Source organism: Arvicola amphibius, chromosome 15, assembly GCF_903992535.2.
Source record: "Arvicola amphibius chromosome 15, mArvAmp1.2, whole genome shotgun sequence".
Taxonomy (NCBI): domain Eukaryota; kingdom Metazoa; phylum Chordata; class Mammalia; order Rodentia; family Cricetidae; genus Arvicola; species Arvicola amphibius.
Window position 1 is genome coordinate 45,954,573 of NC_052061.1, and position 16,086 is coordinate 45,970,658.

The window sequence follows — 16,086 nt, forward strand, 5'->3', positions numbered from 1 at the left end:
TTTTAGATATGCCCAAAGCATCACCTAAAAAACTGCTGCACATTTTTTTTTGGGGGGGGCTGTAGGCTTCTAGCTCTTTTTCCTCATGTGCATTATATGTCATATGTGTCTGTATGTGCATATGTGCATGTGTATGTTGGTGTGTGTGTGTGTGTGTGTGTGTGTGTGTGCTCATTTATTCCACAAGACTTTGAGGACCAAGGTCTAGTTTCTCAAAAGCTCTGAAAGCTGCATACAGATGCAGGGCCCGGCAGACTCCACCATCTGAAACCTGCACCTGCCTGTGCTTTGGGCAACGATCCCCTCAGCCTGAAGGCTGGTCTCTCACCTTAGCCTGAAGGTTGGCCTGTCACCTCAGCCTGAAGGCTGGTCTCTCACCTTAGCCTGAAGGCTGGCCTTATCACCTCAGTCTGGTGGCTGGCCTGTCACCTCAGCCTGAAGGCTGGCTTCATCACCTCAGTCTGGAGCTGGCCTGTCTCCTCAGCCTAAAGGCTTGCCTGTCACCTCAACCTGAAGGCTGGTCTTGCTAAGTTTTTTAAAAAACTTTTCTAAGTTTCTGTGATGGGAGCATACAGTGCCAAGTGATTGTGACACCCACTCCTCCCTGAAGATGCATCTATGTTTGGCGGTTTTGCCAGCTTCTCTAACTTCATAGGCTTGAAGACGAGAGTCATTGGGACAGGGGCTGGTGGTGACAGGCAGGAAGTAAGGGTCATGCTGACTGTTCCGGGTTTTCTCTTATGCAATCACAGGCCTGACTTCCTGCCTCTGCTGTGTCTGTTGGCTGCAGTATGGAGCAGCACTGGGGGCACATGGCTCTGGGCACTTTCTCACTAGGGCCATTTCCACTTTGAGGCCTGAGTCACAGCCATGAGCACCCTTCTTGTGTGACACTGGCACATACCCCAGCTGCATTTTCAGATCCCTTACTGACATCTGAGTCCTTAGCATGGCTTTCTAGAATGTTCTCCAGAACAGCCTCTGCTCCAGGCTACCAGGCTGCTTTATTCATGTGACCCTATTCTGTGGAAGTGAATTGCGAAGACCCATTTCCCTTGCGGTTTCCTCTTGAGAGCACTAACTTCAGAGAAGTCTCACACACACACACACACACACACACACACACACACACACACCACGCAGCCTTGACCTATAAGGTGGGCGGGATTGTCAAAAGACCTCCCTTGAGAGGCCTGAGTAGAGGGTCTGGCTCACAGTAGTATACTCTGACTGTCATGACCTTTTCCCCTCATGATTCTGGAGGCTGCAGAGATGTGAACGTGCTCGTTGTCTTGTGAGGCTGTGGACAGTTAGTTGTTTCTTGTGTTTTCGCATGTCCCAGGTCTGTCTCTCTCCCAGGCTGTGAATCCTGTACCTCTCAGGATCTTCCTAAGCCTTGTGAGGCTCCTCCCTCCCTTCAGAAGAGAAAGTTCTGGTTGGGAAACAAAAGCTAGAGAGGTGGCCCCCAGTAAGTGGATGGTGGGGTCCAGCGGCAGTAGCTGCTCGCATGACTCTCCAGTCTGTTCCAAACCCTCAGACACTGGGTCCTTTCACAGAGCCAGGTGGCTCTAGTTCAGAAAACACCCATACAAATTGTCTCTCAGAGGGGTGCAAAGCCCTTACATACACTTCCTCTTTCTGACACCAATGGGCTTTTATTTTGTTTTGTTTTTCCAAGACTTTTCTGTGTAGCCCTGGTGGTCCTCAGACTGGGCCTCAGACTCACAGAGATCCGCCTGCCTCTGCCTCCTGAGTGCCGGGATTAAAGGTGTGGGCTCTTTTAGTTCCTACTCACCCATGGGGCCTCCTCCACATGGGAAGCCCTCACATTCCCAGGCACTGAACCCAACAAAGAGCATGACATTGGACCTTTGTTCTGTGGTGTAGGCTTGGTCACCCGGTAGGAACAGACAGAAGTGACACCCGGGGCAGAGGACTGGGAACCCCAGGCCCTCCTTGGCAGTGAGGCAGCAGAGACCCTGTCTTTGAGTGTGGCAGTGCCCTGGCCTCCTCTTGTGTCTAAGGACCTCAGCCACCCTTGATGCATGGAGTGCTGTGGCTGGCAAGTCTCTATAACCAGACCCAGCGAGTGGCAGGAACCGGTTTCAAGGTCAGAGGGCAGGTCTGTTCCCAGTGGTTGCTGAGACTCTGGAGCACAGTGACAGATAGTCCCAATGGTCATTAAGGCATAGGACATTCGGTGGCCAGTGTTTTCCGAGCAGCATTTTAATTCTAATTAAAATAATTTTATTTATTTTTCTGTTTATTTTGTGTGTGTGTGTGTGTGTACACTCATATGTGCCACAGCAGCTTGAGGAGGTTTAGAGGCCACTTTCAAGAGTCAGCTCTCTCCTCCACCACGTGAGTCCCAGGTGATTTCATTTTGTTTATTTGAGATCAGGCCTCATGTAAGCCAAGCTGGCCGCCAACTTACTGTGTAGCTGAGGATGACCTTGAATTTCTAATCTTCCTGCCCCCACTTCCCAAATTCTGGGATTATATAGGCCCATGCCACCACTCCTAGCTTGGAAAGTGGTATTTTAAATCCTGAGTGGCATGGGGTGCTTCTCACATTGGCTGGTGTGACAGTTTTGATTTCGCAACAGTTTCTTGGAGAAGGAGGTTTCCTGGAAGTTGTGGAAGGTGGGTGGGTAGAAGTGAGACTCTGCGGGACAGCCTGTTCTCTCAGATGTGGGGCCTAGGCTGGCTAAGTCACATCCTCAGAGAGAGAGCAGGCACTCAGGGCTCTGCTTAGACCATGCGACCGAAACATTCCTGGGCTGGTCACCCAGTAGGAACAGACACACAGGGCAGGGCACACCTGTCTACCCAGGGGAGAGCTGCATGTATGAGCCAGCAAGGGCTTCCTCCCTTCTCTTTTTCCCTCCTTCCCTTCCTTATGATTCTGGGATGGAACCCAGTGTCCCATGCTAGGCCAGCACCCTTATTACTGATCCACATCTCCAACCCGTCTTTTTGCATTTTATTTTGAGACAGGGTCTCACTAACTTTCACAGACTGTAGCCCAGATAGGGTTTGAACCAAGATCCTCAGCTACAACCTGAGTAGCTGGGGACACAGGCCTGTTCCACCAGGCCCATCTTCAGTATCTCTTAGCAATAAGAACAGAACCCCACCTTTCCATGGCCAGAGTCATGGACCTCTCTGTGTCCCAGGATTCCAGGATTCCCTGAGGTCAGCCGCCAGCCCATAGAGGTACAGGTCGTGCTGCTCTGGAACCAGCTGTTCCCTCTCTCACTCCAGGCTCTGCTGGAAGGTTCCAGATGGCAAGAGCTTGTTCTTTTAGAAGGAAACTCTGCTGGGCTGCCCCTCCTGCCCTGAGGAAGGCCTGATTCCCCAGATATCTCAGCAGCTGTGCCCTGGCCTTCAAGAGGGCCTCCCTGCCCCCCTCCTCCTTTTTTTCTCCTTCAGACCTTCAGAGGATCCAATAGATTTTTTGTTTTGTATTGTTTTGGTTTGGTTTTTTGAGACTTGGCTTTACTGTAGCTATACAGGCTGTCCTGGAACTAGCTCTGTAGACCAGGCTGGCCTCAACTCACAGAGATTTGCCTGCCTCTGCCTTCCAAGTGCTGGGATTAAAGGTGTGCGCCACCACTGCCTGGTGGAGCCAAGAGGTTTTCTAAGAGGTAGTAAAATTAGTCTCTCTCTCTCTCTCTCTCTCTCTCTCTCTCTCTCTCTCTCTCTCTCTCTCTCTCTCTCTCTCCTTTTGAGCCAGGGTCCCACTTGTTTCTGCTGAGTAGGGTACTCCAGACTAGCTGGCCTGTGACCTTCCAGAGGCTTCCTCTTTCTCTACCTTCCATCTAGCAGCAGGAGTGCTGGGGTTCCAGATGAATTCCAGCGCACTGGCTTCTTACTTGGTTTCCAGGGATCAAACTCAGGTTTTCAGGCTCCTGTGGCTAGCTCTTTTACCTCCCGAACCATCTCCTGGGCTCTGGTAGTGAAAATAATTTTTTATGTTTTAGGCAGGGTCTCACTGTGTAGCCCTGCTGGCCTAGAACTCACTGTGTAGACCAAGCTGGACTCAGATTCAGAAATCTGTCTACCCCTGCCTCCCAAGTGCCAGGATTAGAAGGGTATGCCACCATGAGAGGGGATCATACTGACAGTGTGGCCGAGCACACTGTGGACATGCTCACCAGACTGCCTTCTGGGTGGCACGGGACACCCACTCACGTGGCAGGCAGACAGCAGTTTGTTTACCAGGGTGGCCTCATTGTTTACCAGATGGCCTCATATGCAGCTGTTTCCTTCCCTGTTCTGATTGCACTAAGCAAATGAGGAACACCTTTGCACAATTCCTTCAGCTCCTAGCAGGTCCCTCAGGTAGCTTCCTTTTTGAAAACAGCCACAGCCACCTTCTTCGGGCTGCACCCGCCTCCTGTGGAGCCCTTCCCACCCATGGCTTCTTGCCGTGCTGGGGACATCCAGACAAGCCTGCTCTGCCTGCAGTCGCCCCCCTCCCCCTGCCATCACACCACTGCATTTCCACCTCGTGGTCCTGTCTGTTCTTGGAACTTGCGAAGGCCGTTTCTACCCCAGGCCCTTTGCACCGTCTGTCTTCTGACCCTGAGCCTTCTCAGCATCCTGTGTGCCTGTGGCTGGTCATTCCTGCCATTCCATTCCGACCTGAAGACAAGCGCTGTCTTTCTGGGAGGCACCCTTCTTCCTCCTGACATTGCCTGCTCCCCATCCAGCCTGCCTGTGTCTTTCCTCAGTCACCACTCTGTGGCGTTTCCTTGCGTGTGTTTGTCTGGTGTAGGCACCTTGAAGGCTCCATCTGTTTTGTTACCACCCCACCCCCAACATACTGAACCTGGAGCCTGGCATGTACCAGGTCTGCAGTAAACAGTAGTTGAATGACAGGCAAACTCTTGAATCTAGCTAGTCATTTACAACTAGCTGAGAGAGGTTCTTGATGCCTTTTATCAAATTCTTGGTATTTGATTTTCTGTTTTGTTTTGTTTTTCTTGAGGCAGGGTTTCTCTATATAGTCCTGGTTGCCCTGGAACTCAACTCTGTAGACCAGGCTGGCCTCGAATTCACAGAAAATCCACCTGCCTCTGCCTCCTGAGTGCTGGGATTAAAGGTGGGTGCCACCTCTCCCTGGCTATCTTTGATTTTTATGAAATCCAGTTATCCTAAGGACCAAGGAGATGGCTGGGTAGGTAAAGCATATAAGCATGAGGACCCAAATTCAGATCCCCAGCACCCACATAAAGCTGGGCATGGTGGTGCATGTTATAAAGAAGGTGGAGACAGGGGCTGGTGAGATGGCTCAGTGGTTAAGAGCACTGACTGCTCCTCCAGAGGACCCGGGTTCAATTCCCAGCACCAACATGGCAGCTTGCAGCTGTCTGTAGCTCCATTTCAAGAGAATCTGACATCATTATACCAATGCACATGAAATAAAGTTAAATAAAGTAAAAAAGAGAAGGTGGAGACAGATGAACCCTGGAGGCTCGCTGGACACCTTGCCTAGCCTACGGTGCAAATTCCAGCTTCAGTGAGAGACCCTGCCCCCCAAAGTAAGGTAGAGCTGGGTGTTTGGACCATGCCTTTAATCCCAGCACTTGGGAGGCAGAAGTAGGTGAATCTCTGTGAGTTTGAGGCCAGCCTGGTCTACAGAGCGAGTTCCAGGACAGCCAGAGCTACACAGAGAAACAGGGAAATCCTGTTTTGAAAAACCAAGAAACAAAACAAAATTAAAAACAGTAAGGTAGAGAAAAATTGAGAGGGACACTTGAGGGGAGACACCTGATATCAACTTCTGGTTCATACACACCCCTAAACTCCCCCTGCCCCCCAATTTTATAGAAACAGCCTGGAAGTGCTTTAACTATACTGTCCTCAGACATATATGGGGATCATGAGTTGACCCATAAAGAGCATCTGAGGGCCAGTATTGGGGAAAGCAGGTTGGGGAAAGACTACTTTATGATTTACCACAGCCTATACACCTTCCTCAGACACACCCAGCGGTGGGCGACTGACCTATTTAATGAGTGTCATGACTTCAGGAAGAGAGAGAGCAGAGGGGCCAGCATTCACATGGACCCCTCTGTTGGGCTCCCTGCTACAAGGTGGGCCGAGTACTCTGAAGTGCTTCTTTAGTTCCAGGCAAGACGTTGGGTGCTCCCGGCTGGAGCCTCTTGCCTGGTTGGCAGTCTCGGGGCTCTCTTGACAGGGTTGCATACCAGCACCCAGCATCCTACCAGAATGCTTTCCAGCTCCCTTGTTCATTCCCCCACGTGGCTTGTTCACATGTGGGGCAGGCAGGGAGCACGTGGCAGTGGGTGGTTCTTAGCAACTACTCACTGGACAGATCCCTGGGAGCCCTTCAACCAAGGAGCAGAAGGCACTTTCCAGAAAACAGCCCAACTGCTGGGTAAGCCTGGTTCTGGGTAGCTGTCCATGTACCCCTACTTGGCCTTGGCAACCTCTGGGAGCATCCCACCGTGTCCTGGTCTCTTTGAGCATGCCTATCTGATACGTTTTTCCAGGGTTCATCCCTGGGGTAGCCAAGAGCATGAGGCTGCCACGGGGAAGGCAGAAAAACAAGCAGGAATTCCAAGCAGCTGTTCCCGCAGGACTGGAGCTCCCTGGGCCGCCCAGGGCCTGGCCAGCTGTCAGGTGTAGGGGTTTGGTGCAATCTGGGATCTCCTGCTCTCGGTGGAGACCCTACAGGAAATAGCATAGATAAATCACGGACGGGTTGTTTAGATCATGCGCAGGCATTTTCATAGCCTGCAGTATGTATGCTGCAACTGTGGATACCCTTCCCCGCTGAGAATGGGACCTCGAGGGTTAACCGGCCACCCTGCACGCCTCCTCCAGGAGGTATCAATTAGTGCAATGTTTACAAGAAACATTTTGGCAGCTATCAAGATCTCTGATGCACCCATTTTTTAAATTATTATTATTATAATTACTATTATATGTGGTGCTGAGAATGGAACCCAGAGCCTTATACATGCTAAGTAAGGATTCTGCCACTTGCTGTATGGCCATGACCCTGGTACTCGTGCCGCCTTTGCCCCTTGGAGACAGAATCTTGCTCTGTAGCCCAGGCTGGCCTGGAATTCATGATCCTTCTGCCTTGGCCTCCCAAGTGCTAGGTTATAGGCATGTACCACCTCATTCGGCTCACATCTGTACTTTGATCCAGCAATTCCATTCCCAGGGCTTCAGGACTTAGAAGTGGGTGTGTGACAGTGACGGCCTTGACTGCCATGAAATGACTAGGGAGAGCTCAATCTCCATCTGTGGAGTCCCAGATAAAAAATAACTTCAACCTATCAGAGTACTCTGCCGCTGAGAAAACAGAATAAAAACATTCTAGCAAGGTATGGTGGCCCATGCCTGTAATCCCAGTACACAGGAGCCTGAGGTAGGAGGATTGTCACAAGTTTGAGGCCAACTCGGGCTACCCAGCCACAACCCAGCTCCAAAAACAATAATAAAAACCCGAGTTCCGTTTCTGTTATTAAGTGAAGAAAGCAAGGTTCAGCTCTCTCTCTCTCTCTCTCTCTCTCTCTCTCTCTCTCTCTCTCTCTCTCTCTCTGTGTGTGTGTGTGTGTGTGTGCATGCATATGGTTTGTATGTGGTCACATCCATGAGATGTCTGTGGGTGGGATATGGTAACCTAAGCAGCAGAGGCCTTTAGGGGAGCAGAGCCCACTGCGGAGCAGCAGGACTGGAAAGGAAAGGGCTCCCTCCTGTTCAGTATAGAACTGTGTGCAGGGTGTCCCACATGACAGCTAGGACTCTGCCTTCCCATTAAGCTCTGTGTGTCTGTGTGTGTGTGTGTGTGTGTGTCTGTATGTGCGCGCACATATGTGCATGGAGTTCAGAGGGTCTCAGGGTTCACATTCAGGCCAGCAGTCTTGGCAGCCAGGACTTTTACTGAATCACCACCTCACTGGTCTTTATTTTCCATTTTAATTTTGGTGTAAGAGGCCTCCCTAGCTGAAAATTGACAGGCAAAATTGTGAAACTGGGCCAGGCCTCCTACCGTGTAGAAAGACAGACTCAAATGGATGGAAAGCCTAAAACTTAGCGCTTAGAAACAGATGAACTTAGGCTTGCGTGATCAGGAGCTAGGTATTGCTTTCTTAGGCATAGCACCAAAAGTGTGAGTGTGAAAAATTGATGAATTGGGTAATTTTAAACTTTTGGGTTTTTGTTTTGTTTGTTTGGTTGGTTGGTATTTCAAGACAGGGTTTCTCTGTAGACCAGGCTGGCCTTGAACTCACAGAGCTCCGCCTGCCTCTGCCTCCTGAGTGCTGGGATTAAAGACATGTGCCACCACCGCCCAGCAACTTTTGTTTTTTTAAAGACACCATTAAAAAAAAATGAAGAAAAGGGGAATGGAGAGATGGCTCGGTGGTTAAGAGCACTCACGACTCTTGCAGAAGACTGGGTTTGGCTCCCAGCACCCAAACTGAGAGGCTCACAGCTGCCTGTAACGCCAGCTCCAGAGGTTCTGACTCTCTTCTGTCCTGCACGGGCACTGCGGGCATGTGGTGCACATATAAACACTCAGGAACACATATAAAAATAAGAAAGTCTTAAAAGAAGAAAGAAAACTAGACACCAAATGTATGTGTACCGAGAGAGTAAGCTGCGTGACAGCCAGCAAGACGCCTGGCTAGGAGCTGGGTGTGACGGTGCCCACCTTTTGTCTCGGCACTCTGGAGGCAGAGACTGGGGGCCTCGGAGTTGTAAACCATCCTGGTCTACAGAGAGAGTTCCAGGGCAGCCAGGGCTATCCTGACACAGAGAAACCCTGTCTCAGAAAACAAACAAAACATCCTAGCTGTCTGCTGCCAAAGAGTGTGGCCTCACAGGAGTGCTTTGTGACTGGGAACTGTGAGAAGACAAATTTTCCCCTCAAGGGAGGGGAGGCGAGGAAGGGTGAGAGTTAGGAAGGGAGAGGAGTAGGCAGGAAGGCTGGCTGCAGAATGAGAGAGCAATTTTGCAAATTGTATATGTACTAAAGGATTTCACCCCGCAAGTGGGCATGCTTGCGTGTGTGGGCATGCGTGTGCCTGCACGTGGGCACACCTGTGTATAAACCCAAGCTTGAGATAAACTGGTTGACTTGGAAGACGGAGCGGGGCTGCAACTCTTGCTGCCGTTCTGTGGTAAAGTTCTCGCCTAACGTGCACCAGGCCTCAGGTTCCATCCCCACCACCACGGTAGAAAGAATTGCCAGCGCGGAGATCCATCTGCCTGGCCACATTCGTTCCTCCCAGGGACAGCTGCTGAGCCAGGGGCACGCATGCGCCTGGAGCACTAGTGAGATGCAGATTCAGGCCACCTGTAAGGCGGCCGGCCATAACACAACCGTGATGTCAGGAGGGGCTCTGGAGCCTACAAAACACTCAGTGTCCTGTGGGTGAGCACGGGACACAATGAGGCCACTGTAGAAGAAGCTGGTTTTGACGTTGTTCAAAGGTGGATGGAGTTTAACAGTATCTACCTCCCAAGTGTATGACTCTGTGGGCAGAAAGCGTTTATCATCCAGAACAGGCAAATCCACAGAGGCAGAGGAGCGGCACGGAAAGAGGGGAGACCAGGCGGGGGGGGAGGAGGGAGAGGAGGGGGAATCTTTGTGAACGTTTATTCATCCCGTGTGGATACATACCGCAGTGCTAGCATAGAGGTCAGAGGGCATGGCTGGATTCCACAGTGCATTGTAGCCCAGCGGCAAAGCGCTTGCCTGGCATGCACAAAGCCCTGGGTTCAATCCCCAGCACCGCATAAGCTAGGTGCAGTAGCACTTGGGAGGTGGAGGCATCAGGATCCTCTTCTATGTAATAAGTTTGACATCAGTCTAGGCCGCATACGACCCTGTCTTAAGAAAATGAACAAAAACCCCTGAAGAACTTTGACTCCCATTAGAAGAGCATGATTTTGATGAACCGTGCGACTCTGGCTGGGCTCTTGGTTGCTTGCTGTCTATGTGTCTCACCAGCACGTACAGGCAGTAACGATAGCCCTGCTTTGGAGAGGATATTGGACCCAGGATAACAGATGCGTGTAGCATTCAGTGTGTGTTCCCCTCATGCCCTCCTTTAAATCATCTGTCAGCCAGATGTCTGAGATAGATGTCAGCAAAACCCATGTGTGGGGTTTGGGGGGGTGGCAGGGGCAGAGCTCAGATCCAGGGCCCCGGGAGCCCAGAAACCCTTGAGTCAGAATGTCATTTCGAAGCCTCAGCCTAGACTCACACTGCAGCTTCCTGTTAGTAAGAGTGGGCTTGTCCAGCTGGGTGTGACTTCTGTGGGCTCTGTCCTCACCACGCTGGCCTTATCAGACATCCCCATGCTCACAGCTCTTGTAACCTCCTACTCCCTCTTCCCTTGCAGCCTGAGTGCTCCTCAGAGTGGAAACGCCTTCCGGATCTTCGCTGTCAGGCAGTGAAGAATGTGGAGACCTGGGGAAAAGGGGCCGTCGTCTACCGGGTTTGGGGTCCTGCTTTCTATCTGTACTTTGTCCTTTGGGGGTGGGGGTGGGGTTACAGAGAGTCAGGAATCTTTCTTTCTGTGTCATCGAATGCCCTGTCCCTTCGTGGCCTTTGGTGAGGGTAACATAGCATCGTCAGTTTGTGAGCAAAATGCCATGGAGTCTCCGGTGGACAACCAATGCCCAGAGTGGGCAGGCTGTGGTCCCCATCTGGTGGCTCATGTCCTTTCACCGAGGCACTCCTCGCCACGTTTGCTTTGGTGGGGGGGAGGGGGAATCGTTCAAACCCTTGAGGATACAGGTTTGAGATGTGTCATGAGTGGGACTCTTGTCTGGGTAGAGATGACAGCCCTAAAGTCACGGTATATCCTACCAACAGAGAAATCGGTTCTATGTTTGCTGGTCAGACAGATGGGCTGCAAGAGAGGCCCGGGGCAAGACTTGGGCTCTGCCCTGGTGGTGTCCTTTGCTTGTGTCCCCAACCCTCTTGGCAGTCACGTGCTTATGTATCCAGCAGAGCTGGTCTATTTAAAGTTGGCAGCACTCCAGAGATTTATCTTGTTTTTGTCCTTGTCCGTGTGGCCTCTTTTCAGATGACCTTTGGTCTCATGGAGGACCGATGCATCAGGAACCTTCCCTGTCTTCCCATTCCATGACCCTGTGGCTTCTGCCCCACCCCAGGCTGGTCTAGGTGTCCTCCCCTGGGACTTGGCTTTGCACAAGTCTCCAGGTCTAGATGTCTGCTCTCTCCTTAGAACAAGAGCTGTCTCCCTGCTGCTGTTTGAGTGACAACTCAATGTCACCTTCCCCTTAGTTTGGGTGACCTAGTTTTTTAGCTGTGGGAGGAATGGATTCCTGGAACATTCCTCATGGAGGTTAATGGAGTGGCTTGTGGTGGTAAAACCGCCCATGACAGACACGCCAGCCACCAGGGAGAGGGGCCGGGACACACAGGAAGGATTCCTGTTCCTATTGGTGGAGCCCAGCTCCTGCCAGCATCCACACAGCTCCAAGAGTGTGGTGAGCCCTGGATTCCATCACTTAGGAGCCTGGCCTAAACCCACTGTAAAACGAAACATGCTTTTGTAAACAGCTTACTCTAGCGAAGGTGAAATCCCACCCCAGCCCTGGGGATGTTGCAGATTGCCAGTGAGTGCCGTGAGTGCTGGCTTCAAATGGAGTTTCGTGGTCCAGTCAACTATTTCCTAGGCAAGAGAAACAAAAAAGAAAAAAAAAAAGAAAAGAAAAAGAAAAAAAAGAAAAAAACAGAAAATAAAACAAAATGCTGCCCCCAAGGTACAAACTTAACAGTTGGCTTGGTGGCTGGTGACTCTAATGGCTTCCAGAAGACCGGAGTTCAGTTCCTGCCTCTCACGAGCTGTTCACACCCACCTGTAACTCCAGGCGATCTATGATCCCCACAGTACCACACACATACACCTGAAGAAAAGAACAAATAGTTCTTTAAAAAAAACACTAAGGAAGTCTGAGCAAAGCTCCTCCCACAGGGAGCCACGTGGACCTAGTTGGGTTAAATGTTTGTTTATTTGTTTGAGACAAGAGTTTTACTCTGTAGTCCTTGCTGGCCTTGACTCATCCTGTAGCCCAGGCTGGCCTCCTGTGTGCTGAGATAGCTTTCCCTAAGTCCATCCCTTCCAGGGAGTTTGTAAAAAGGACACAACCTTGAGCCAGCCTCAGCTATCCTTCCCTGTGCCTTTTCCACCTCACCTGTGTGAGTGTGGCATCTCTGCAGGCATCCACTCTTCCAGCCCAGATGTCAGAGCACACATCTGCTCAGCCTCTGGAGGGGGCTCCCGGTGGCTACCAATCACCTGGGAAACTCCCAGCCGCAAGGAGTACTGTGGGGCTCTGGCTTCACCCAGCCTGTAGGGCAAGGTTGAGATGGTAAGGAAAATTGCTCCACTCCTGGGTTTCTAGAAGAAGCAATCAATCCCATCTCCAGGGGAATCTTCCTTTGAGGGTCTGCATTAGGGTCCTGTGTGCTCCCCAACAGGCCCTTCCACCAAGCAGAAGGGCCTCATGGATCCTCACCAATAGTTTGAAACTGGAAGCCCCTTTCTTCAGGAAAAAAAAAAAGGTGGAAACGAAACCATGAACGGTCTTGACGTCAGAGCACTTCTGACCCCATGTGCCCACCAGTTCTCCCAAATTTAAAGTGACCACGCCCATGCCAGCTGCATCCCCACTCTGTCCTGTGATAACTTCCATTTGCTTCCAAGTTGTGCCTGGTCTGTTCTGAGGGGTGTGCTGACTCTCCGTGATCTGTAGGCTCTCTTGGCCCACAGTTTACTGTGTGCTTTTTTCTATGAAAAATGATATATTTTACAACTTCCTATGTACAAAAGTTTATTGTAAGTTTTTGTGCTTTGCATGAATAGGGCCACACTGGTTGTTGCTATGGTTTCAATAAAAAAAAAACTGATATGATTTCTAACACATGCCTGTAGCGCGTCTTTTCCAGACCCATCACTTGTGAATTCATTTGTCTTGTCCCCGCAAGTCCCAAGCAGCCGGTGAGACCCAGGTGGCATTGTGGGGGACCTCCGAGACATCACTGGAAAGTGTAAACAAGAGACTAGTGACCTAAGAAAATGTAGGTTCTGGAACACAAAGCAAGGATAGGAGTCTAGATGCTGTCTTTGTCATAAGCCCCAAGATTGCACTTTGAGCAAGTACCGACCACTGGGTCCTTTGTCAAGGACCTATCAGTGAGAGCTACAGTGACAGGATTGAAGACTTGGTGAGTGGCTTTAATGACAGAAGGGGGCAGGCATCCAACATCAAGGAGTAGGTAGGGCTGGCTTCCTGGTGACCCCTAGCCATAGTTTATATCCTCTCGCTGTGCCCTCCATGGCAGGGCCTCTGTGTGTCCACCTGGCATCTCCCTCATCTCTGTAAGAACAAAGTCACATCATGACCCCACATCCCCACATGTATATAGGAATCTAGGACAGGATTCACTGTAGTCCCACCCCGGCCTCTTCTTCAAAGCAAGAGCTCAGAAACAGCCCTGCAATACTTGGAGGGGGTGGGCTTCTCATCCAGAGACCCTGCCACCTAGCATTCTTCTTAAGCACCCATGCTGGATCTGTTGCACATGACTCTGCTCACTGCAACAGACACACGCACAGCATTGGAAAGCTGGGGCCGTGCTGGCCAGGAGGCCCCAACTCTCACTCTCTGTCCTTTATCAGAGGACACTGGACTGGTCGCCTGAGCCCGAGACAAGAAGAAAGGCGTGGAAAGCCCACCCCACTCCCACTTGCGGCATCTTAGAAAGGAGAGGGGTATGAGCCTGCTTTCGGGGTTGATTGTTGTTTGATTATTTGTGCATAATTTTATTAGTTGTTTGGTAAGTCATTGATTGCTTGCTTGGCTATTTGGTTGTTTGGTGGGTTTGGCTGATTGGTTTGTGGTTGCTGGGTTGATCGGTTAGTAGATTGGTTGGTTAGTTATTTGTTTGTTTGATGGATTGATGGATTGATTGTCTGGTTGTTTGGCAACTTGATTGACTGGTTGGTAGGTTTGGATGACTGGTTAGTTGATTGTTTGAATGGTTGTTTGGTAATTTGATTGGTTGGTTGTGTGGTGGGCTTGGCTGATTAGTTAGTTGGTTGATTGCTTAGTTGATTGTTTAATTGTGTGGTTGTTTGGTAATTTGGTTGGTTGGTTGTGTGTGGGGTCGGCTGATTGGTTAGTTGCTTGGCTGGTTGGTTGGTAGACTTGCAGTACTGGAGACTGAACCCAGGACTCTCTGCGTGCCACACAGCACTTTCCCTCTGAGCCTCATAGAATTCTCAGATTCTATGTCCCTTTAAAATGGGTCACACGCCAGGCGGTGGTGATGCACGCCTTTAATCCCAGCATTCGGGAGGCAGAGGCAGGCAGATCTCTGTGAGTTCGAGGCCAGCCTGGTCTACAAGAGTTAGTTCCAGGACAGGCACCAAAAACTACAGAGAAACCCTGTCGCGAAAATCCAAAATAAATAAATAGATAAATAATAAATAAATAAATAAATAAATAAATAGATAAATAAATAAATAAATGGATGGGTCACACACCTGTTTCTAGAACCATAAGCAAGGGGTCAGAGGAGGGCTTCAGGGCCACGAAGGTCACCTTTATGTACTTGGAAAGACTTGCCTCAGGTACTGGTTGGGAGCTGATACTCAAATGCCCCACTTTGTGGGTCTACATTACTCAGTGCCCACTGTGGGACACTGGTCAGGCAGCTGCACCTCTCTGAGCATCTGTTACCATGCCAGCCAGAGGCAACAATAGTGTCTTGTTGCCTATGGTCCTGTGGTTATGGGTGGAATGAGGTTAACATGAGTGGCCCTGAGCACATGGTATAGTGTGTGTGACTGTCACACACAAGTGCTAATGTCTTTTTGTTGTGTGTGGCTGCTTCCAGTGAGTGTGTGTTCCAGGGAGATGCTTCACCAAGCTTACAAAGGAACCGTCTCGCGAGTCCCTGTCCCTATCAGAGGACAGACCGTAGCCAGAAAAGCCGGGCCCAGGTGAGGTCCATTCTGTGACTCCTCTTCCCCTCCCCACCCTGCCCCAGGACATTTACCACCACTGTGCCACGAATGGCCGAGCGCCTGCGGGCAGACACATGTGGCTCACGTGCCCTGGGCATCCTCGCATGTGAAGGATGTGCTTTGCTTCTCCAGTTATGCTGCCAGTGTGGCTTGTGGGATGTGCCTCTGCTGAGACTGCCAGCATCTGGTCACAGTAAGATACAGGGTGTGGATGCTGGGCAGGGACATCACGGAGGGGACGCTGTGTCCTCGTGTGTCACACCGGAGGTCCAGTTGGTGTCCATTCTGTTCACTTGTTAAGAGATCCCAGATGAGAAACTCCACTTCTGGGTTTGTTTTGTTTTTATTTTGACAGTAATTCACTCGTTATGTAGCTCAGGCTGGCCTCCAGATTGTTATGGAGCTCAGGCTAGCCTCCAGGTTGTTACGTAGCTCAGGCTGGCCTCCAGTTTGTTATGTAGCTTAGGCTAGCCTCCAGGTAGTTATGTAGCTCAGGCTGGTCTCCAGGTTGTTATGTAGCTCAGGCTTGCCTCCAGCTTGTTACGTAGCTCAGGCTAGCCTCCAGGTTGTTATGTAGCTCAGGCTGGCCTCCAGCTTGTTACGTAGCTCAGGCTGGCCTCCAGGTTGTTATGTAGCTCAGGCTAGCCTCCAGGTAGTTATGTAGCTCAGGCTGGCCTCCAGCTTGTTATGGAGCTCAGGCTTGCCTCCAGCTTGTTATGTAGCTCAGGCTAGCCTCCTGGTTGTTATGTAGCTCAGGCTAGCCTCCAGGTTGTTATGTAGCTCAGGCTGGCCTCCAGGTTGTTATGTAGCTCAGGCTTGCCTCCAGCTTGTTATGTAGCTCAGGCTGGCCTCCAGGTTGTTATGTAGCTCAGGCTAGCCTCCAGGTAGTTATGTAGCTCAGGCTGGCCTCCAGCTTGTTATGGAGCTCAGGCTTGCCTCCAGCTTGTTATGTAGCTCAGGCTAGCCTCCAGGTTGTTATGTAGCTCAGGCTTGCCTCCAGCTTGTTATGTAGCTCAGGCTAGCCTCCAGGTTG

At 50.8% G+C, this 16,086-nt stretch overlaps 1 protein-coding gene across 1 annotated transcript in view; it reads left to right on the forward strand.

Annotated features, from left to right (window-relative positions):
- Window positions 1-11,663, forward strand: part of Crispld2 (cysteine rich secretory protein LCCL domain containing 2) — a 54,723-nt gene extending 43,060 nt beyond the window's left edge. The window contains exon 15 of the mRNA XM_038312982.1: window positions 10,392-11,663. Within this exon, the coding sequence (XP_038168910.1) occupies window positions 10,392-10,446 (55 nt within the window). The 3' untranslated portion in view covers window positions 10,447-11,663. The remainder of the gene's footprint in view (window positions 1-10,391) is intronic.
- The last annotated feature ends 4,423 nt before the right edge of the window (window positions 11,664-16,086 follow it).